The 24,362-nt window shown below is 34.6% G+C and overlaps 1 protein-coding gene across 1 annotated transcript; it reads right to left on the reverse strand.

The window, feature by feature from the left end:
* Positions 1-1,546: 1,546 nt before the first annotated feature.
* Positions 1,547-22,597, reverse strand: LOC117917945 (myosin-6-like). The gene is made up of 39 exons (XM_034834426.1): positions 22,127-22,597; positions 20,611-20,739; positions 20,177-20,320; positions 19,898-20,043; positions 19,657-19,813; positions 19,504-19,562; positions 19,231-19,390; positions 18,406-18,555; positions 18,175-18,311; positions 17,920-18,066; positions 17,678-17,779; positions 16,105-16,162; positions 15,916-16,017; positions 14,211-14,248; positions 13,938-14,064; positions 13,639-13,809; positions 13,403-13,534; positions 13,177-13,286; positions 13,034-13,094; positions 12,170-12,347; positions 11,839-12,044; positions 11,487-11,606; positions 11,065-11,163; positions 8,065-8,277; positions 7,778-7,917; positions 7,510-7,627; positions 7,381-7,425; positions 7,186-7,269; positions 6,905-7,075; positions 5,146-5,298; positions 4,849-5,034; positions 3,510-3,638; positions 3,344-3,414; positions 3,150-3,249; positions 2,936-2,992; positions 2,510-2,566; positions 2,333-2,413; positions 2,160-2,242; positions 1,547-2,079 (listed from the first exon to the last, which is right to left on the reverse strand). The coding sequence occupies exons 1-39, from the start codon at positions 22,127-22,129 to the stop codon at positions 1,965-1,967; spliced, it is 4,539 nt and encodes a 1,512-aa protein (XP_034690317.1). The 5' UTR covers positions 22,130-22,597; the 3' UTR covers positions 1,547-1,964.
* Between the last annotated feature and the right edge of the window lie 1,765 nt (positions 22,598-24,362).

Raw genomic sequence — 24,362 nt, forward strand, 5'->3', positions numbered from 1 at the left:
ATTTAGTTTTATGCATTTCTTCGTTTGGCATAAACAAAAAAAAAAATTAAATTAAATTTTACTATATATACTATGTCGACTATATCTTTTCTTCAATGATATATGGGACTACAGCTCAATTGGTTGAATTGAATTGGTAACTAATTTAAACTCAACTCAAATTAAAAAAACAAGCAAACCGAGTTTGTTTCCATTAACTAGGATTACAACTCGACTCATTGGATCGAATTAATGACTAACCTAGACTCAACCCAAATTAAGAAGCAAATCAATGCAATTTAACAACTCCTTTGTTCAGTCTTTACAACTTGACTGGTTGCATTGGATGGGATTCGGAATTATCTTTCATTCCAAGGCATAACTCGTATCCATGCGCTTCATATTCACCTAAAGTTCACTCCCATAAATATACTCATCCCTACCCCCTCATGTCAATTCCACGAGCCTCTTATCCACAATCACAATAGGAGAGCAAGTCAAAATAAAATAAAAAACTCACATTAGGCTCAAATTGATCACTTCCACCACATCAATGTGACACTCTACTGTCAAGTTATATCCCTTCCCTACCCCTATCAAGAAATAAAACTAACTAATCCTAACTAAGGCAAAGAGTCAACAAACTCAACACCACTATTTTTGAACAACTTAGGAGTCAGATATTCTTTTCACACTATTACAAATATGAAAATAATGGGAAAAATTGGATTCAATTGTCAACTACCCACGAATTAAAAACACAATCAAATTGAGTTCAATTCAATCCTATGTGTAATCAATTTAAGTCCAACCCAATCTCACTTTTCTATACACAAATTGAACCCTTGTTGATCATATTCTACTCAAGTTGGTAAAATAGCATGATTTAAAATCTGCCTACAATGTTTTTCAAAAACTCCTTTTAATGTATTTATACCAAAATTTAAATAGTAAATGGGTTAATATTTCAAGATAATAATAAAAAAATAAAAGTAAATTTATGTTTTTCAAACAAAATGAAAAATTTTATGATGTAACTTATAAATATCAAGTTAGACTCAAATTATGTGAACATTTGCTTAAACCCAACCCGAGTTAAATCCAAGTTAAAAAAACTTAATTCAAACCTAACCTAAGTACTAAAAATATTGTCCCAAACAAGTCGAAGTTGGGCTTGCGACAGATCAACCTACCCAAGTTGCACCCAATCTTTGCCTTGAAATTAATTTTTGCACCATTTGTCCCACACCAAGTCAAAATTAATTGATTCTCATATGATATAAGGCTTTTTTTTCTACTCTCTTGGAATATTTAAAGATGAAAACATATACTTTCTACTTGTATTTAAACTCTCTCACCCTTGTTAAATGAACTACAAGGATGGTGGTATAAGTAAATAAAACTACATTGCTTTTGTGCCATTGGACTCTCACCTAATGATTCTAAACTATCTATCAGAAGAATGTTAATCTCAAAGACCCACAAATCCACAAAAGAAATTCAATCTCATTCACTACTACTCTCTCTTAAGAGTGTGGAAAACTGAACCCAACTGCAGAATGATACAAACCAATCAACAAAGAAATTCTTGTATAAGAAATGGGTGTTTGTTCATATATCTTGTTTGTTTATACAATGAAAATTGGGTGGAAGTGGAGAAATGGTTCCACCATACCACTACAATAACAGTATCAAATTCCTAAAGCTCTGAAACATTTCTAACACACTGACCAAAAGATTGAAACCAAAAAATAAAAATAAAAATAAATGCACACTTGGCCAAGAAGATGTATCCCTGCCCCACTTAGCTATAAAGATTTTACAAACTTAATTTCGAAAAAAAAATTAACAAATAAATAATTTTACAGCAGGGGCATGGGAGTGGAGAAAAATGGGAATGGATTTACAATATATTGTTTTCATGGACAGGAGAAATTTGAATTTACTACTGCCTAGGTTGATGAAAAATGAGAGAGCCAAGAGCCTTACTCCTGTAAAAATTGGAAGGCTGAGTTGTCGAGAAGTTCCTCAGCTGGTTTCACATCTGTGAAGTCCTTCTCTTGCAGGGAATTAGAGAGGTCATCAACCGAGAAAGGAATGCTGCATTCAGAGGCATAAGTTAGTTTGAACTTTCTGAAAGATATGCATATTTCCAGATATGCAAAAGATGAAAAGTTCACCTGGAATTTTCGTCCAACAAAAAGGAACTGCTGACGGCATTGTTTGAATCCTCTGTCATTAGTACCCTCATGCTGGAAATGACCTGTAGAAAGATGACACGAAAATCACTAACAACTTAAACTCACTTGACAAGAACATGAACATGAATCCCACTCAACTAAAGCAAACTTACATCTGGGGATACACTTCGAGTATTATAATTGCTATCCCAGTACAATGTGCATATTCTATACAGCTGCTGGACACTCAGTATCTGAAGAGATCAAGATTGATGTGAGTAAATGAGAATGAGGATAAGAGAAAGATTGATGTGAGTAAATGAGAATGTGGGTAACAGAGAGAGGCTTACGGGGCATAGATCATTGGTAATTTCATCATAGGAAATTCTGTACTTCTGATGTATAACCTGTAGGTCAAGAGTAGCATAAATATAAATAAATAATGTAAGTAGTAGGCTTGATTTAAGAGAGTGGAAGCATTTAGGATTATAGGATGTTCTCCACTTTCATCTCAACACAGAGAGGGGAAAAAAAAAGAAAAGAGAATGATTATAGGATTTTCTGGCAGGAAAAAATTGTATTCAGAGATTATTATTGGACAATGTGTAGGAAAATAGGAAAATTCAGAGATAAATGGCATATCTGAGTGATAATTATCAATCACTGAGATATACCAGTTATTAAAAATCACAACAATGAAAATGAAAATTGCTAACTGCAATGAAACTGAGTATATCACAAAATGATGCTTCGATGTTGAAACAAGATGAACATACCAAGAACCCAACAGCTTGCCGTATGTGCTTAAGTTCATCCCAAGACGAGCCTGCATACTGCAATTCAATCCATGGAGATTAAAGTACGAAAAAGATAAACGTGTCTAGAGTTTTAAGTATGGTAATAGAGAAACAACAATTACTCATGGCTAGATAATAGAGCAACAATAAAGCACATGAAGATAAAACCAGATGGAGCATGCAAGAAAGTTACCTCTTCTTTTGCTTGCGCACACCATAGCTCTAACTCGGCTAACCCAGATTTCACATATTCTCCATTGCTGAATGTACAACATTCACGACGCAGAAGAAGACTGCAACATCATGGCAAATTCTCATATAACCAAATACCTCTACTTCAGCATAACGTGACAAAAAGAAAAAAGGAAGAAGAAAATAACTAATTACCTATTAAAGAGTTGCACGTTGATATATGAGAAGGTTTGAATAAAGATCTTCTCCACAAGAATTGGAGGCACCTGAAACCCCAACAATGATAAGCATTTCAGTGCATTTGAAGGTAGAAAACAGACAATGTCACATGAATTTCTTTGAAGGGAAGGAAGTTGCATACAAAATTTTCTTTAAATGTACAGAGAAGAGTGTTGAGGCATTCAATGATACTCTGCCAGTGACTTGATGGAGAATCTTTGCCAAAGGACCGTCCAGATCTTAGCGCAGTTCCCTTGGACGTTCTTGGTGCCTAAAATATCAGCAATATAAATCACAATTGCTGCATCGTTACAACTTTGAGAGATAATGGAATCATGCCAAAAAACTCACACTCCAGAAAGTTCAGGAAATGAATTTTGTTACTAATTTCTTTAAATAATGAATTTGGCATTTGAAATAATTCAATTATGAGAAAATAAAATGTTTCACCATAAAATCCAGACATGCTTCAGAAAAAAAAAATGGAAACTTATAAACAACAGTACAACAAAACTTCATAAAAATTCGTAAGGCTCTTGTCATATTAAATGATTCTGAAAAAAAACTAGCAGAATAACCATAACTAGTGCATGTTCCACCACATCAGAAGCTGTCTTTCCACCAAAAAGAGTAAATTCCTTGCTTTAAATTAAAAAAAGAAAAAAAAATGAAGTAAAAAAAAATTTCACTAAGGTTATATTAAGGAAAGAAAAAAATATTAAGGAAAATTATTTTCTCATGTTTAGTTATACTATAGAAAATGTCAAAGAAAATCAAATATAATAAAAGTTACTTAGAAATTTATGCATTTTCAAATTGTTTCATCTTTAAATTGAAGAATTAAAATTAGTGAAATAAGTTTGAAGTAGAATATAAAGATAATTTATTGACTTAAAATATATTTTTTATTTTCCTTCACTTTTTTTTTCCTTCTACTTTTCCTCTTTATTTTCTTTCCTTTACATTTTCCCACAAATTTTCTGATAACCAAACATAGCCTAAGAAATCAAGCTTGCCAATAATCAAGCAACAACTGAGTGAACACACAAAGCTTATCCTGATCCCAAAAAAGAAAAGAAAAAGTTTGTAAAGGTGCAGATGTTCAGTTGAGACCTTACTTAGCACAGAACCCATATGGATTTTATTTTACCCTCTTGCATCTACAAAGTTCCAGGAGCATCATTTGGCTATTCAATGAAATTCAAATTATTACATCTCAACCACAAACATGTTTTTTCCTTTGAGCCAGGCTTTATGTTTATCATTCTAAAATAAAGTCACACATCTACTTTTTTTTTTTTTTTTTTTTTGATAGATAAATTTTTGTCCCTATTGGGACTTGAACCTGGAACCTCCCACAAACCCTCACCATCCCTTTACCTCATGAGCCAAGCCCCAAGGGCACAAGTAGTTTAAAACAAAGGAGAGAAAACCAATCAATTTTTTTAAATAAATAAATGAATAAATAAAGTTTGACATACCTGGATGCATAAGGAAAGCAATGGTGTCAACTCCTTCTTCAGATTGTCTCTAACAATTCCATAAATTTTCTCCACATATGCTGTGAGCTGCTGCTTAAAAAGCAAAGCTGGGTATTTTGCCTCAACTTGGCGTACTACCTCAAATGGAGGTGCAGCAAGATAAGCAGAAGGGGATGATCGGAATCCCTGAGAATAAAAATATAAAAATGCAGGAAAAGAATTGTAAGGATCATCATAGTTTGCATCACAATCAAAATTGGTCTAAAAAAAGAGCGAAAAATCAAAATGTCCCAATACCATGGCCATCCTCCCAAACAGAGATGTGGGTGGGGGTTTTCGACGTGGAGCTGCACCAGCTGCCCCGGTAGATGTTAAACTTTTTTGGAGCAAGAACAATAATGTAGATGTATTTGATAGCCAATAAGCCATATGATCATTGTTATCTTGATTCTGCGGTCAATAGAAGATTATAAGAATAGCATACGGTGTGTACTCACATTTTAAATCTAGGAGCACAATAAAAAACATATGGAAAAAAAAAATAAGGATCCATTTGGATTTCCCATAAAAATAAATAACTCCATGATGTTTTTATAGCTTTTGGACACAATTGTCAGTAAAATTGAGTCAACACCATGATTTCCAAAATGATATGATGACAGAGACATGTGTTCATCATAGAAAAAAGTGTATGGTAACCAAGCAATAGGAAAAACAAAGGACCAAATGAAATCATTCAATTTCCATGAGAACAAACAGATATTTATTTGCAAATTTATAAATACAGTGACCCAACCAAAAAAATAGAAAGAAAAACAATTAGCATCACACACACATAAATGTTTGTTAGGCTTACTTAACAGTCCAAAAACAATTGAAACTGGCAGAGTTTTCATAGAAGTCAATGAGAAGCACTAAGTACCATGTCCAATAACATCAGACAGATTATAAAATTCTGGGAAAATAAGAAATCCTAGCAGTTACATTAAAAAGAGGGAACCCCACATTCTTATCATACCTTGGAGCAATAAATAAACCCAAAATACAAATGAAAAGAAGTTTAACATGAGGTTTAATATGATACAATATTAAAGACTGGAAAAACTAAAGATGGTATTAAACCTAGTACTAGATTTTATCAAGAAATAATTATTATTATTACTAAGTGTTCAAATAAATTACATGCTTATATTCATACACATCAATCCTCCAAGCAAAACACAAAAATCAATGATCTTGGATAAATAACACCAAAAGGAAACCATTCTCCAAAAGGGAGACAGAAAGCATATCCCATCCCAATCCATAGCCAGAGTAGCAGGACACCATCTTAACTTTCTAAAACCAAGACAGCATATTCTTAAAGAAAGCCTAACAATTTTATAAATCCAGAAACGCTTAATATCCAGAACACTCGAATTATAAAGTCTTGGCCACAGCTTAATATAAAACAAATTTTTCAACAAACGTGCACCTCTCTCTCTGTCTCACACACAGGCACATACAAACTTAATTATTCTTAAGGTTTTCAAAAACAAAAAAAAAAAATAGGCGTGTTATGAGGGGAGGGGGCATGTGGCCACCTTCGTCCAATGCTGGATCCGCCATTGAGGGGAGGGGTTGGATGTACTTCAAGATCATTCTTTTCATATGTATTCATTTAAAGGACACTTTTTTGTTGTATATCTACATGGACGTTGCCCTCATTATATAATATTAAACATATGTGATACTACCTTTGTGGTGCAACATTATAGGAGTTCTAATTTCATGTTGAAACTAGAGGAGCATAACAAAACAACAGGGTCTTTCTAATTTCAGTCAGAAAGTTGAGGGAAAAATAACAAGAAGTGATTTATGTTTTCAACCCAATTAATTCAAATTCTTGCCATGTACATCAGCTGAATCCCTTGCTGAGCCCATTAGTTGAGATAATAATTGCAAGGAGCAATAACAAGTAAGCATAATCATCTTCCACGGTCCACAAAGATATGTGGAAACTTACAACTTATTCATAAACTAAACAAATAAATGTTGGATAGCATAGTCTAATTACCTCAATTGCAGAACCAATCATCTGAATGAGGCGATCAAATACACTAGTCCTTTCAGCCTCAAAAGATTTCCACTGAAGAAGACATTTATAGATTGTAAATGCTGCAACAGGCTTTCCTTGACTGAAGCCAATGTCTTTTGAAACACATTTAATCAGAGCATCAATATCATCCTGCAGCAAAAGCATGGAACCCAGGACTTTAGGATTAGTTAATCAAGATCCTAAAAGAAAGAGGAAAACCAAGAAAGATAAAGCAGATTGCAGTTCATGTAAATACTCACATATTGGCGTTCAATATGGGATTTCCTCATCTTGCTGTCTGAGTCTGTCTCAACCTCCTTAATAGGCATTGCACTCATCGGTTCCTGCATTGGATAGCTCTATTACTTAGACATGAAACAGAAAGAAGAGCCTGATAACATTGACATAAATAATAGAGGTAAATTAGGTTTGGTAGAAAAAAAAAATTAAGTTACATTAGCTCCATTCTCTTCACTCAAGTGATGACCATTTTCCAAACCCTGCAAGGCAAAAATCACATATAAATTACACGAGAAAGGAGGAGAACAGGAGGAAGGAGAGTATATGTAATAGCACATGTATACCTGATTCTTTTCTGGAGTTGAAAGAATATCTGCAATGCGTTTTACGGGTGTCTTTAACAAGGCTTGCTGCCGAAGAATTTGATTCTCAGATTCGACATCAGAAAACTTTTCTTCAAGCCTGGAATAAAAAAACTAAGGGTTATTATGAAGTAAATAACCAACGACGAATAACATGACAAAAGGTAATCAATAAGTATGCAGGAATATCCAAATTCAACATTATGTTCATAAACCCAAATTGAATCTTTATACAAAATCTAACCACAACCTCTGCATAGCAGTCTTCAACTGAACTATTTTTTGGTCTGCTTCCAATGCCTGCTTCAGCCTTTCTTCACTAAGTTTGTTTGTCTCCTCGTATTTTTTCTGTGTTTCATCAATTCTCTTTTCCAGGGAGCTCACCAAGGACTGAAATTAATTACAAGATGTTATATATCAGCAACTAGAAATGCACAAGATGGTGCCCCAACTTAAAAACATTCTTGAAATGCATATGAAGAATATGAGACAGCATCCTTAAGCAAAACATAGATCATAGAGTTTCATCCTCCTTACCTTCAGTTTCTCATTTTCAGCAGTAAGCTTATCCAGCATTGCATGGTCAATGACTGACACCTCCTGTATGACAGGAATCTGCTCCGCTGCCCTTTTGGCTACCTCACGTTCTTTCATGAGCAATTCCTTAGTTTCTTTAAATTCAAGTTGCACTTCTTGCAAAGCAGATTGTAATTTTGCATTTTCCTGTGTTTTAGCTTCTTCCAAATCAGCCTACAAACACAGAAGATGAATGTGTGATTGGGAAAGAACACATATCAGAAAAAACAACTGAATTCCTGGTGAGGCATAACATAAGAAGCGTGTAATATATAATCTGATGTTCCTTACTAATTTCTGCCACAATTTACAAGGAAAGCGAAAAGACGGAAAAGAGATCCATCTAAAGCAGCTAATATAAGTTTACAAGGGATGAATGCTTACGTAAACAAGGAACCTAGCTTATATAGCTAATTTCATGAGTTCATTCGAGGTCAAACCATTAAGAGATTGTTAAGATAAACTGTAGTGCATAATAAAATTGAACATCAAAATTGAAATACATATTGCGAGTTCCCTGACATATGAAGCACCTCTTCACTTAGTTTTTTGGGCCCCTTCTGATGCATTGAGTTCCACCAGCCACAGATTTTAGGTTCCTCCCACTTTTGCATCACTTTCCACCCAATATGCAAACAATATCATTCTTTTTCCTTTAACAACAGTTGGCAATCTAGAAAGTTTGGAATGGATGCATTTTCTTGGGATCTAAGGAAGAAAGCCAGTCAATTTACAAGCTAAGCCTGATTTTCATTAATAGAAGAAGTATCAAAGAAGGTGACTGAAAGTCAGTTTAACATAATCAAAATGGTTGATCATCACAATGCTGTGATGAAGGAACCTTCATCTTCTTCAGTCAGCTTGTTTTTGTGTCTATTGTTCTCCCATAGAACATATCAAATTGTTATCCTTGTACTTGTCCATATTTAATAGGCACAAACACAAGGAAGGTTCTAAAAATGACAGACAAGACAAATGTTTATTTTAAATGGTTTAGTGCCCATTACATCATATTTCTCCTATTTATTATAAACATGAGAAAATTACACTAATAGAAACAAAGATAGAAAAAGTAAAGGATGAGTTATACTTCAACCAAAGATTCAAAACGAAAGAGAAAAGTACAAGAATCTGTACCACAAGATAACAACACCCCACATATGTCTACAACTGTTACCCCCCAACAACACAGCAAACATGAGAAAGGAAATCTCTGGCCAAAACTCCAGAGAAAAGGTTTCTCATTTTGGACAACCTGCCAGCACCTAGTTTTCCAAAGAAAGGAGCATCGAAACTACGATAAAAGTTGATAATCTGACATATCATCAATCCAATTTCCGCAGGACCCACATTCCCCAAATAACCCATGATATAACTATATTTGTTCACCCCCACCAAGAGGTTACTAAAACCCAACAAGAATGCCTCCATCAAACCTTCCAATGGAGCATGATTCTGCCTTTATGGCTAAACCTCAACCAGCAGGTTTGGAGAAGGCTCTCAACCCCCCACCCCTCCCCTACTTCTCTGTTCCCTTATTATACCACAAATTTCTATTATCCACACATCCCCCAACGAATGAACACTCAAAGAAGGAAGATTTTTGCTTAACATTAACCCTGAATGACTCCTACAATCATGCACACTCTCTCCGATCCAAGCAAACCATACTGATGAGAACAACCAAAGACTCTCCGATCACAGTCCCCTATATAGAGAGAATGTAAGGAGGGAAATCCCACAAGGCACCTAGGATCTTCCTGTATTCTTCGATGATCGTAGTGTTCCTCTTATTTCAAACACCCCAATTAAAAGCTATCATAGGCCCCTGACACGGAAAAGGCCCCAGCTTTCCTCCCAAAACCTTGAAGTGCTATAACTACCATATCTATTATGTCTCTGAATGAGCACAAGGCATATCTACCATCCAAACAATCTCTACCGCAAAGTCAAAGCCACAAGACAATGCAGGAAGAGATTTTTAGCCATTTCTCCACAATTTACCTTAAGGCCTACTACTGCATTACATATCTTTAATATTAAACTTCTTATTAGCCACCAACTATGCAAAAGCTATGAATTTTCTACGAACTTTAGGTTCCCAAATCAAATTACTCTGGGGGAAGGTAAATGGACAAATACTCTTTGACTTAGAGGAGAAAAGGCTGGAAGAAAGAGTCAAACATCAACCATCAGGAAAAGAAAAAGAAATGCAGACATGCTGCACAGAGTGCAAGAGAAAATAACATGACAAATGGTGATGTCTTCATTCCTAGAGAGGAGCTTCGAGACGGATAAAGAGCAGAAAATATTTCCTCTCCCCATCACAAATTCTCCTAAAAACAGATTTTCAAGCTATTGTCAACAACAGAACAAGCAAAAGCCAAGGTATCTTTGGAAATAGCTTCCAAGGACGTCAGTCAGACCACCCTGACCACAAAGTTGGCATCCCACGGTGCTTCTGATAACACTAAAAAAGGGAAGAAAGGAAAAGAAAAACCAAAAGGCCTGAACATCTCTTCAAAATTAGGCATACATACATGACTTTAAACTATCAAATGGTCTCTCCTCCCTATCCCAGCACCCAATCTCTTTGAATTCTATCCTAGATGTGACTCCTAAAAATGGAAAGGCAATACAAAGAAATTTCTATGGGAAAGGCCTGATGAAGTCCTTCTTTCTCCAAGGAACAAGAAAGCCATTTTCTGACCAGCCAGCCTTCTAGATAATTTTCCAACAACAAGGTCCCAGTAGTGAGGACCTTTAGGAAGACCTACCAGGTTAGAAGTCTATCACTCATTTTAAAATCTACAAAGGAAGTCTACTACAATTCTCCTCATCCATGTTACTAAAAAAACCACATTTATGGAGAATCGGTTAAATTGAAAAAACTATAGTCCATAGTTTAATTGATGGGGGCATGGTTGCATGAAGTTTACACAAATGATTACATATACTTACCCTCATGCGTTTCTCCAGTTGTAATCGCCATGTCAGTTCTTCAACTTGCTTTTCTAGTTTATTTTTGGCAGCTTGAAGAGCACCAGTTTCTTTTGCAGCCTGTAAATAAAAACAGGAAGTACAAAAAATCTCTAATCATACATGAAGTAACCAATAACAAAATAAGAATAAGCACTTATAGCTTTAGACAGTATATGCAGGTCAGATATGTGAAGAACAAAATTAAGTCCAAAACTAAGGCATAGAGGACTTGTATCAAAACACATGACATGCATCACTGAATTATAGGTTCCTTCCAAACCCCGAGAGAATTTCTTCCAGAAGATAGTAAGAAGTGTTCCATCTCAAGACAAGATTGTAGCATAAAATGTGAGGAAAAGGAAAGAAAAAACAAAACACAAAAAAACGAAAGAGATAGTCACCATCTTGAGCTTCCGCAGTTCCTTACGAGCAACTCTTCCTCTCCATGCACACTGTGTGGTGATTGCCGCTTTCTTTAATCTCATGTAGTGCAAGTGAGCTAAGTATTTGCGACATTGACTCTGGGATGAACAGTTAAAGTTATTTATAATTCAAAGGAAAAAAGCACTAAACAAAGAAAAAAAGTTGCACAAAGAACATCTTGCAAGGAATTGACAAAATACAAACAATATGAACAGCATCTCAAAGAAACATTTCCACAATGACGAGAAAGAAGAAAAAAAAACTAACAACAAAAGGTGCTTAAGAACTTTTAAATACTAACCAATCATCTTGTCAAAACACAGATCTCACCTGGATAACAATTGCTGCTCTTGTCTGCCTTCTGAAGCGAAGCTCATTACGAGCAGCCAAGCCACGCATACCTCTCTGAATGCAAAGAGCAGAGGAGCACAATTCTTTATAAGCTTTCCTAGCAAGGAACATACGCAAATCTTTCTGGATCCTTAGAGCAGAAGCTTCTCTCCGCATACTCTCATAAACTTTGCGAGCAAGTTGTCCTGCAATTAGCAAAGGCAAAAGCTAAAAAGCTATATACGCTTCTCACTGGATAACTGAATAGCACTAAAAGCTTAACTCAAAAGATTGGGATGCAGAAACAAGAATCCAGAACACAATTAAATACCTCTGCAAGCAGCTTGGAGCTGTATTGCAGAATGACGCAGTGAGATGAAACTTCTGCGAGACAAATAAGAACGAACTTTCCTCTGGATAATGCTAGCAGATCTTCCTAAGACCTCACTCCTTCGGGCATCTAGGTCAGCCATCTGACCAGCCCTAAGAAAGACCTTTGTTTTACCAATCTGCAAAAATGAAGTAGATAGTAAGAATAGTTCCCCAAAACCTGTCCATTTAAAAGATGCATGATACCAGAATTACTGATTTTAGTGAAAAAGAAACTGATCAAGCAGCACTTTCAGGGCTTTCTTGATGAGCAACCATAACAACTTACAAGTTTATGACAGAAGTACTGACAGAGGTGATCATGCAACAAATAGAATGTAATTCCTGTTAGTAATTCTTCTCATACCAAAGGTGTTGGCACCATTTTCATACATCATAGTTAACATCAGAATTAAGGGTGTCTTTTGTGTTCCACTAATAAACAGAAACCAACCCCAGCAGCTAATAAAGGTGCATATGAAGAGGACCAAGTGAAATGAAAATGAAAATTTAAAAAAAGAACAATAAAAATAAAAAAGAAGAAGAACCAGGTAGTAAAGATGGTGAAAATGCAAATCAAGATGAATGTGCTGTTGATAGGTGACATATGAGTGAGTGCCCCTTGAGAATAGGGGGCACAAATAGGATCTACCTTACTCTCTTGAAGATCTGGCTAAAGCTACACTTAAATAACACATTTACACAATGTGGAGCAGAAGTAGATTATGGCATACTTTCCTTAACAAGGGGGTGAAGAAGTGCAAAAAACACCAGAAGGCTCAGATAGGATCTCATTCTTATATATCCATCAGTTTATTACAATTACCTGATAGCCTTTAAGTCCAACCTTCTCTAGCAGCCTCTTACAAGCAGCAACCTCATCAGAACTGCCATAAATTTATTCAAGAAAAAAGTCAGGTGATTCAATGGTATGGCACAAAAAGTAACAACAAAGAACAACCAAACTACCTGCCATCCAAAACTTCAGGTGCTAGGATGCCAAATCGGTCAATAAATTCATCAAAAGGTTTCTTAGTAGGATATCCAGCACAACTTATCCTAATGGCCTCCATGACTCCCTGAAATAATGAAAAATTTAAACTAATGTGTATAAACTGTTACCAATCGCAGGAAGCTTCAGTAACAACACCAACATATACAAAAAAACCCACAAATAAAATATTGACATTCTTACCCCGCACCGTAGTTGCTGTAGGACATTCTTATTCTCAAAGATAGCTGGCTTAAGAAGATTATTGGGCTTCACACAGCGAATGTAATGAGGCTCGGTAACACTTAGAGTTTCAAGCAGTGCTTGCAATTGTTGCTACATAAAATAAGGAAAAAGAAAAAAAAAATGAACTTCAAAACTCAAGAGTCCATATAAGAAGCAGAAAATTTCCACTAGAAAGACTAGAAAACTACTAATACCTTGAACCGGGAACCTATCGAAGAGAACTTCGATGATTTGGAGGACTCCTCAGATAAAGGTGGAAACAAACCCGCCACAAAGGAACAATTGGAAGCACTCAGGACGGCTTGGTGTTCAGCAACAACATAGTCTTTGTTTTTGTCCAGGAACAAATCCGTTTGATAAGTCACCTGAAATCATCAAATTATTTCATATTCAAATTGGGGTAAAGAACCAGCAGTCCTGCTTCTTAGATCTGGATTCTTTGACTTGAATGTACTCTTGATACCACTGAAAAGGACAAACAAAAAATACTTACATCACCAGCATAATGGCAAATGGTGAAGTCGGTGCGTGATAACTTTGGCTTGCTGAAGCGCTTATGGTTTTTAAAAGTCTGGTACAGCTTTTGGGAAAATGTTTCATGCGTTGATCTTGGGAACATGCTACCAAACAAAAGCCTCAGCCATCTTATTACCAGAACGGTCAAACATGATAACAAAAGTATAGTAACATAACTGAAGAATTGGGAGTTATTATCTGTACAAAATTTAAGGAAACAATTACAACAATTTTGCTTTATCATACTCACCAAGCTTCATCCAGCAGAGCAATTATGCCACCAGGTTTCTGAACATAAATAGGACATATTAGAAAAACAAGATGAGATTAGAAAAGGGCAACATGAATGCACTTTTTTTGGGAAGATGCATGAGTACACCTGTTCAAATGATATTTCTGCCTACATCCTGAAACAAATTAATTACAGGATAAAGCATATGATTAAATTGTTAAGAAAACCAACAGAATAACTGAAAAATACTTCGTTCACATGTTTTGAAGGAGATCATTTCCTACTAATCACGATATCTTCATGACTACCTAAAAAAGGTTTGGTAAGAGCAAAAACAATGCCTAAAACAAATAAATTCAAAGAGACCTGAAATAAATAGATGATCCCAATTATCATGTATTCCACTGAAAACCTTAACCAGACCCATGAATCAGGCCTAAAATTTATTGATTGTAAAGTTAAGGAACTACAAATATATCAGAATCAGTGACTCAATGTTACAACAAAAATGAAGCAGCACACATGATAGAAAATCTTCCAGTTACCACAACACTATTCCCTCCAAACATAGAAAATATAAATATAAAAAATAGAAAGAAAACCAATAACTTCTGAAGTTCTGTCAAAGTAGACTTTGATTGAAATATATCTCTGATTTGATTTCTGTTAACTTTAAGTTGTAGCAACCAACTTAAAGTTGTTAACATCAGTTGTTCATTGGTCCTTACTGCTACCTAAGGGCACAGTTATTGAGAAAATTCCAGTAATCAGAATTAGCAAACAACTTTCCCTGCTTGAGATCCACCATTAAGTGAAATATGTTTCTTAATACCAACTTCCTTAACTCAAAGAACTGGAATGCCATGTTGTACACTTCAATATGACTGCTGTTTAAGTCAAGTTACCACACTCATCTCAGCACAACAGATCCTTGCCCCTAATTATTTAGCATTTTTCTGTACATATCCCCCATTCTAGAATTCCACAAATATAGTCACTTCTTTACAACTTTTTTTGTTTTTCTTGGTGAGAGGAATATTCACAAACTTTAAATTATCAGCCCCCAAGAATTTCATCATTGCTTCATCTTAAGGTTTAACTTTTCTCACATTAAAACAACTTCATTCCCACTCACTCACAGTATGCTTTTTATAATCTCGGATCCTGATTCAATTGCCATCCATTTAGCGATTCAGCCTCAAAGTTTAAATAGAGAATAGCTCAAGGAGAAAAAAGCCATATCATTTTTTCCAGAACTGAAATGTTTTGGCTTTTGAAAATCTAAGTAGTTTTCATGGTTTGTTCTCATTCAATTTTTTTTCATCTTTCACTTGAAATCAACACAGTGCAGGATTCAGTTATATATAAAATTAAAATTTACGCAAATAAAAAAAAAGGAAACATAAAGAAATGAAATAGGGAAAAAGAAAATCAGTTGAAGGAAATTTCTTCTAACACCAAGAAGTCCTAAATGGGTTGAATCTAGAATGAAAACAAAGGCAAGAATAAGATTCAAACAAGATATTCTGTGATCAAGATTGTAGTACAATTTGAGGACATGTCTGTTATCCACTTTTTGACAAAAAATGAACAATGAAAGTACTCATAGCAGCAAGCACAAATTGACTTTTCCCAAAACTGGACTAAATGTGAATGGAGAAGATGTTAAAATTAATGAAAGTAATCCACAGAATGGTAGATAAAAAAGATAGATACTACGAACCTTTTCAATAAGTTCTAGAACATCCTTATTATCGACAAAATCAATGTAACTCCAATCAATTTCTTCTTTCGTATATTCTTCTTGCTCCATTTTGAAAACGTGCTGTCCAAGAAGATATTAATGCATTAGAAAAATATGTCACGTAGATACTGGAAGGTTAAAGAAAAGAATGAGATTCTTTTCAGTCACCTGATTAAAATGTTGCTGAAGTTTCTCATTTGTCAAATTGATGCAAAATTGCTCAAAGCTGCACAAATCCACAGTCCACTGGACATCAGATCAAACAATCAAAAAAGCAGGTTTCTGCAACAGTCATTTCAATCATGATAAGATCTTATATCAAGCTGGACGACTTCAACTATTTCAGATTCTAAACAGTAGCGCCCCAGTGGGCAGCTACTATACAGTGAATTCCCCAGCCAACTCATGGCTAGGCCAGCACCAAAAGAAGATGTGATAAATGGATAAAACTTGTCCATTAATTACCCCCACATCCAAAATCCAAACTTCCAAATTGAGATTTTCAAACCGGTAGAAGACATAGCCATTGAGGAAGAGATTCCAGCTCTTTTAGTTACAGGCTAAAGCTTTAATATTTTCAGAGTTTTGAGGGTGACTCTACTAATTGTTATTTCCTGGGTGTCCAAGAGGGAAAGAGTTCCATGGAAGTATGATGGATGGATCCATCAAATTATTAATGTTGAGAGCAATTTTAGATGTTCTTTTTCTGAGGCTTTATATGTTGCTGACCAAGAAGCAGATCATTTATGCAAAGCAAGAGACTAAATGTTTGGTCTCCACCGTCGGGGACTTTGTATCCCCTTGACATGTGTAGTCCGGCTACACGTTGTAGTTTGTTTTTTATTTTTGTTTTGATACATTCAAACTTATAGGCATACTTTTCCTTTTTTATAACTCTTCTGTAAATCTTGGAAGGATTTCTCATCCTTTATTGAATTTACCAAATTCAATGCAATGAATTACCTTGTTTCTGATCAAAAAATGAAAATGATGATGATTCAAATACATTGTGTAGGATCTACAGGATTTCAGAATAATTCAGACAACTTCACTTAAACCAGTCATGATTGTTCACTTTGTCCTTTTCATGCTAAGCATCCCAATCCAATATGGAGTTTTATCAATTAAGAAAAATAATGTGTCCACCTGCAGTGTAGATATAAACCTCCAAAAGACATTGCTTCTACATCCCCTTGGAATTTTCACAAGAAAAGAGGTATTCAGTTGGATGAACACTCAAATGAAACTGACTTCTTCTGATTATCAAATTGATCCATATCATATCAGCATGACATGTGCTCAGTGGGCATAAAGAAAAATGCGTGTATTATCTTGGACAAATAGAATAGTCTCTTTTATAGCTCAAGTCAAAGGATTTGCACAATAGCATGCAACGCAACAAAACCACATGGAAAGCATCTAGAACTAAGAAAAGAACATCAGGCCAACCCATAGATTCCAAAGAATCAGGGACAATTCCTTAGCAAATTCAGAAAGGCCAAAAATCTAAAAACCGAGTATCCTAATGCTGATAAGTCATTTTAGCTCTATCTCACAGATGAAGTAACAAAGAAACCAACACATGAACCAGTCTATATTATGTTTGCATAGAGCCCCAACACATTACTCATAAGTAAAAATTCTCTCTTAAACACATGGACACAATTTTTAGCAGTTCATTGCAATTGTGAGAAACCAATCTCTATCCATAATGAAAACAAAAGGCATACCAGTTAACAACCTGTTTGTGTTGAAACTCTCAAATCCATAAATATCCAGCACCCCAATCAAACACTTTGAGTCAGGGTCTTGACCAATTGAACAATTAATATTATCCACAAGCCTGCAAAAACAAGTCAAATACAAAGTTAAAGTGAAAATCAAAATCCATTTTTTGACTAAAGTCTAAAACTGAACAAAATAATAAAAGGAATCGACAAATCTCTAGATTGCAACTCCTCTGGAAAGGAGATAGAAGCTTACCAGTCAAACAACCTTGAGTAGACAATCTTAGCTAAAGCATCTCTACTCAGAGTTGCAGAATGTGGATCCAGGCATTTTGTGATGGTCTCATCACGGGTTACAATTATACGTTTGCAGAGGGAATCTTCTAGTGCCTTCTCATCACACCTGAACGGAAGTTCAATGTCAAGTTGCATTTACTTCTCATGAGAGCATACAAGTGTAGATGGTAACTTTTGTGTAAATGCACATATGTGAAAAAAGATTATTATTCACATGAAAAGCTCAGCTGCAGTTCTCAGATGGAACCGAGATTTTTCATCTTTGGGTTCAGATGAGTCTGTTTCCTTTCCCTTTTTGAATTCAATGTTTCCAAGATGGAGAATTGCAGCAACAACTCGAAAAATTCCTTCCTGAAAAAGAAAAGGAAAAAGTAGGTAAATGAAGTTTTGTTGGACATTTAAATGCCAGAAGAGAACACATTCTCCTGTTGTCTGATAATAACACCTGCTCATCAGAACTTATTCCAACAATGTCCATTGCCTTCCTTGTTGCAATGTATTCCTTGGAATCATCAACCCCTTCCAACTCATAGCAATTTGATTGATTCAGATAGTGGAAAGTTCTTGCATTTCCCAATTTGAACCTTTGAACATCCTGACAGTATGAGGGAAAAAAAATGAGAGACATCTGGAAATGAGAGAATAAAAAATTGGAGACTTTGGTGAATCATCAAAAAGTTAATTTCTCAGCATGAACCAAGGAGAAGACTGTCAGCAAAAAAGATGGAACCTAATACATGTCACCATATTTTCGCAAACATGCTGAAAGAGTTGTTGGCATGAATGGCCTACTTCATATCCACAAAACTTCCTTCTTCTTCTCTCTCTCTCTCTCTCTTTTCTTTTCTTTTTCTTTTTTTTTTTTTTTAATTTTTTGGTTTTGTTTTGTTCAACAATAACAAAATTGAACTTCAAGATCCAAATATAAAATAAAATTAGCACAAAGCAGTTCAATAAAAAACTAAATGCATGTAGTCAGGCTCCAAGCTTTAGAACACCAACAGCACACAATGTTGCAAACACCTCTTAATGCCCTCAATGTCATACTAAATCTCAGAATGAAACATGATAAAATAAATCTTGAAAGCAAAAGCATGTTGGAGCATAGTGACTCATTTATGGATCTTCTAATAATTCTAAGTATAATAAGATGCTCAGGAAAAAAAAATTCAATTCAAGTACACAAAAATAGAAAGAAAATATCACTCTTCATGTATTGTGCTCAATCTCCATGAAGAAAATTTTGGTGTAGCATTCAGAGACCCCTTACCTCTGCTGGTGCAGCACAAAGCATGTAGAAGCAGTGATAATTTCTCTCAGGATCAGACACTTGACAAACACGGGATCTTTCCAGCAAATAAGTCCTGATAGCTGCTCCTGAAATCCTTCCCCTCTGATCAAATTGAATCTCCACAAACTTACCAAACCGACTGCAACATTCATGAAAAATGCAGGTAAAAAATAGAAAACTAATAAAACATAAGGAACCATATAACTTCACAGTGTATACAGACAAAATTTTTTAAATAATAGATCTTTGCACCTTGAATTATTGTTTCTGACAGTCTTTGCATTACCAAATGCTTCTAGAACTGGATTGGACTGCCAAACACAGAATAATACACACGCACAAAATGCATAAGATGGGGGTAGCTAATAAGTTCTCTTGAGACAATGAAATTGTAAGACATGGTACCTCAAGAACTTGCTGCTCAACAGTCCTTCCCTCAGCTACAGATCTCCCTCCCATGTAGGCAAGATAACGCATAAGCAATTTTGTGCTTTCTGTTTTACCTGCCCCACTTTCGCCACTAACCAAAATTGACTGACTGATTTTCTCATTCATCATAAGTCTGCAATCACATAGTGATATTTTTCATTACGACACAAAATTAAGATTTTCAAGCAAGCACCTTAAAATAAAAATGTTTAAGTACCTATATGCAGCATCAGCAACAGCAAAAGGGTGTGGACTCAGCTCACCAAAAGCTGCCCCTTTATATTGTGCCATCATGTGGTTATCATATAGATGTGGTAATCTTGTGAAAGGGTTCACAGCAATCAATATACTCCCTGTGTAAGTCTGGAGGGGCCATTAAGGAGATTAGTCTTGCTATATCAAAGGTACTGAAGATGAAAAGAACAGAAATAAAGGATACATTACAAAAATGCAAAAAGAAACTTCGTAAGTGTAACTTTCTCTAATAAATACTCACATATATTTCATTCATATCATATCTGGATCTTAAATTTTGTAGAACCCCCGGTTCATGCAAATAGGCCAACTTTGTCATATCATCCACTCCACATGGTGGGGCTTCAGCATCTTTGGGATAGACATTAGAACCCTTAACAACAACCTGCAATTTATTTAAACAACAAAGATATAAAGTAAGAAAACAATTCCAAATTCAGAAAACACCTAATTTTTTAGATCTATGTTATCAACCTAGCAAAGAAGAGCAGGAAGGCATTGTTAGAAAATCAGTACCATTAAAATGAAGACTTTCATTATTGAGTATTCATCAAGGAAAATAAATTCAAAACAAGTGAAAAAGAAAGTAATAATGAGGTAGTTGACAAAAAATGATCAATAAAACAAGGTGTGCATTAAAAAAGCCCACAAGTGAATGCCATATGAACCACTGACCGTCTTCCCTGAAGTACAGGCGACTTTTATTGTATCACCATTAACCTCCACCACTTCCCCATCTAGCCAAGCAAGTTCAGGATCTTCCACCCAAACAAGAGAGCCAACCCCCAGACTAACTGAAGCAGCCTGCAAGTCAAAGAATGTCATTAGCTCGCTATTTTAGCTCCATTGCATGTTCTTTTTGTTAAGGTTCAGGCCTCATAAAATGCAACATAATAGGCATGCAAGAAACAACCATGATAAAAATTTAATGCTAGTGCTAACATGGCTGTATCACTTTTATTAGCTAGATCCCAATTCCTGGTATCACATGCCAATAATATATAGATCAGACTGACTTTATATATTTTCGTTGGTTTAAGATACTTCAAACTTTTTATCTAGATCCCACCTCAAAAAAAAAATTCTAGAATCCCACTAAATCAAATGTGTAAGCCATCAGTGCAGGAAAAGTAGCTAAAATATCTTGACAGCAATTATTGACTATGACCAAAAACGTTTTTTGTTTATAATAAAAGGCAGTAAATTTAAAGGTCAAAAGATACAAAAATTTATATCAGTGCTAAAGGTACATAAGTTAAAACTTAAGTTAGGCCAAACACAAAGGCACAAAAGTTAATATTAGTGCCACCACTTTTAGAATCTTTCTTGTAATTTCTTAGAATATGACAAAAATAATCAAGACTTTTATTTTGGATTTAAAGTTACTTCAAATCCAATCAGATATTACTTATTAGTATGCTAGAAATGTAATCAAGAATCACTTATTAGCCTGGCAGAAATATACCCAAGATCTCATGCCATAAGCACAGTTCAAATTTTGTATACTTTTTTTCCAATGATTAGATCAACACAACTAAGGGAACCAGTTTCTCCTATGAAAGAAAACACTCATCAAAGGAATTGCTAAAAATAAACAGCATTGTTAGGGAAAGGAGAATAGACACAATCCGAGGCCATCAGATCAGAAATGCCATAGAACATAAAACATAAAACATAAAATATAAAATCTAGAGCAACCATTTCTAAAATATCACAATTTTCAAGTGGAATTGGGTTTTGAACTTGAGAGGCCAGCATTGCCATAAACCCACAAAAAATAGAAGGCATATGAACTATCACATCCAATGCTATAACTCACCAATGATAAGCTGCTTTATCAGAATTGTCTAGGTTAAAATTTTCAAATTTCTTAAGAAACCCGTAAGTTCAGTTCCCTAAATATCCCTAACTAAACCAATGGGATCTCAAGAAGCAGTACATTGAGATGATATTTAATTGCAATGGCAACTAAAGCAAAAGAAAATATATAAAATAAACAAACAAGCAAAAGATCAAATTCCACTGCCACTGATCATAGTTGCTCATACATTCTTTGGGCAAGAAGCCTCAAATTAAGCACAGATCAGCCAATCAGTACATCAAAACAACAAGAACCAATCAAATTATCAACAAATCTCCCAAACCCAAAAAATCCCAACTTCAAATGACCAGAAAAACAAAATCCCAATACCATTTCTGCTGCTATTAATTGGATCAGGAACTGCGGCCGCCTCGCGATCTACTCCCAATTGCCACAACAAAGATCACCCAAGTCAATCCAATCCAGTCCAACCCAACCCAGAAACTGATTGACCCAATTCAAGTCAGCAAAATCCCAATCCTATCCCACAACTCCCCCTCCTTTTCTTGCCCCACGCCCACTACAATCCCTCCCACTCTGTTCAAAAACCACCCAACTTTTCCCCCACTACAACTTTTTGATTCCTTCTTTTGAGGGGGGGCTGTATAAACGAAACTCAACACTCGAGATCAGAGCTTCAAGAAGAGCAGCAGAAGCTCAAACCCCCCCTTCAAAGCTCCAGTCTTTTCGCTCTGATTCCCAACAAGATTCAAAACAAAACCCCCCCTTCCGCTTTTCAAAGTAAAAACACCCCACAACCCTTTTGCTTCCCTTGGTTTTTTGTTATTGTTTTCTTTGTTTTTCTCTTTCCTCTTCGGTTTCCCTCCTCCCCTTCTCTTCTCTCTAACCTTCTTGGGTCGAGTTTAATTTATTAGATTTTATTAATTAAAGAAAAATTAAAGCGTTTTCATCCATAAATTACTTTAATTTCAATTTCAATTTTATTTTTATTTTTATTTCTATTTTTATTTTTCCGATAAAAATGAGGTTTGCCTAGATTACAGCTCAGACAGACACAATCCCAAGCTTGTCGAGCTTTCACTGCATACAACATTGAACTGTCAAAGCGGTCTCATCGGATTAGGACTGCCCACCCCAATACGACGTCGTTTCATCGATGTATTTTCTTAATTTTTTATTAATTTTTAGATTGGATGGAAGATACTTTACACACCTCCTCACGCGTTTTGACCCTTTTCAGTGCCACGTCACCATTTTAAAATAATTTAATTTAAACCCTAAAATGGAAATTTGATTAAAATTATAATCTCTTAAAAATAAAAATCTACATAAAAAAGGAAATAAAATGATTTTTTATTTTTTATATTTTTAATAAATAAATAAATAAATATTTTTAAAAATAATTTAAAGTAAATTCATATTTTTTGCCTTTCTATTTCAGTATACATTTTTTCTTTTTTTAAATACACGGTCGGAGAATGATACCATATTGAGGGAGAATGTGAGTGACGGTGGAGATGACAGGAGTAGTGTTCGGTGCAATGGGGGCCGTTGGATGGGAATGATGAGGAAAGGATCGTGGGAGGATGTCTCCAACGTTCACCGCCTTGACAGACGGGGTCAGCTGTTCGGATTGAAGTCACGTGATCTTTCCCAGTTTTTTGGGCTGAGTCGTATTGTGGGCCCACAATATGGGGCATGCTTAGGCCCAGCCCAGGGTTGATTGGTTCCCATTGGTTTGACTTGGGGCCTGTTTGGATGGATTCAAATTAGTTAAAACTCAAAAGTTCCCTTCAAGTTTAATAAAAGGTTTATCCATCTCTTTCACTAATTTTATTTTTAAAAAATTAATATTAAAATTAAAAAATACTACTTCTTCAAGAAGCTTTATTATAACTTATGTATTAAGTTATTTTATATTTAAATAAAACTTTTATGATACCAATATTATTATTTAAAAATTTATGACTTTGGTTTACAGCTCACTGAAAAGAAAGTGACTTTTAAAAATTAAAAAAAAATAAAATATTAAAAAATTTATTAGTTTTGTTTTTAAAATCAGAAAATATTAACACGTTAAAAAATAATAATTTTATACATTTTATTAAGAAATTAAAAAATATATTATCTCAAATTTTAAAGTTTATTTATTTTTTTGTTTAAGGTATTATAAGTTATTGATTTTAAAAGCAAAAAATATAAACGTACCCGATACGTGGTACTTAAATTTTTATGAATTTTAAAGGTAATTTAAGTTATCATAAGGATTTTTTTTTCTATTTTTAAAATCAAAATTAAGAAATAAAAAAAAAGTTTATTATCTCAAATTTAAAGTTTATTTATTTTTTTTGTGTAAGATATTCTAGTTATTTATAGAAATTGATGATTTTAAAAGCAAAAAATATAAAGCATCCTTAATGGATATGTGGTACTTCAAATTTTATGAATTTTAAAGGTAAATTTAAAAACATAAGATGAGTTATGCTTTTTATATAAAGGTTATTATTAATTTTTAATTTTAAACATAAAAAATTAACAATTTAGTAATGAAGAGAGATATTTACTATTGAACTAATATTTTTTATTTCTATATAAAAGTAAATCT

This window comes from Vitis riparia, chromosome 7 (genome assembly GCF_004353265.1).
Source record: "Vitis riparia cultivar Riparia Gloire de Montpellier isolate 1030 chromosome 7, EGFV_Vit.rip_1.0, whole genome shotgun sequence".
Lineage (NCBI taxonomy): Eukaryota > Viridiplantae > Streptophyta > Magnoliopsida > Vitales > Vitaceae > Vitis > Vitis riparia.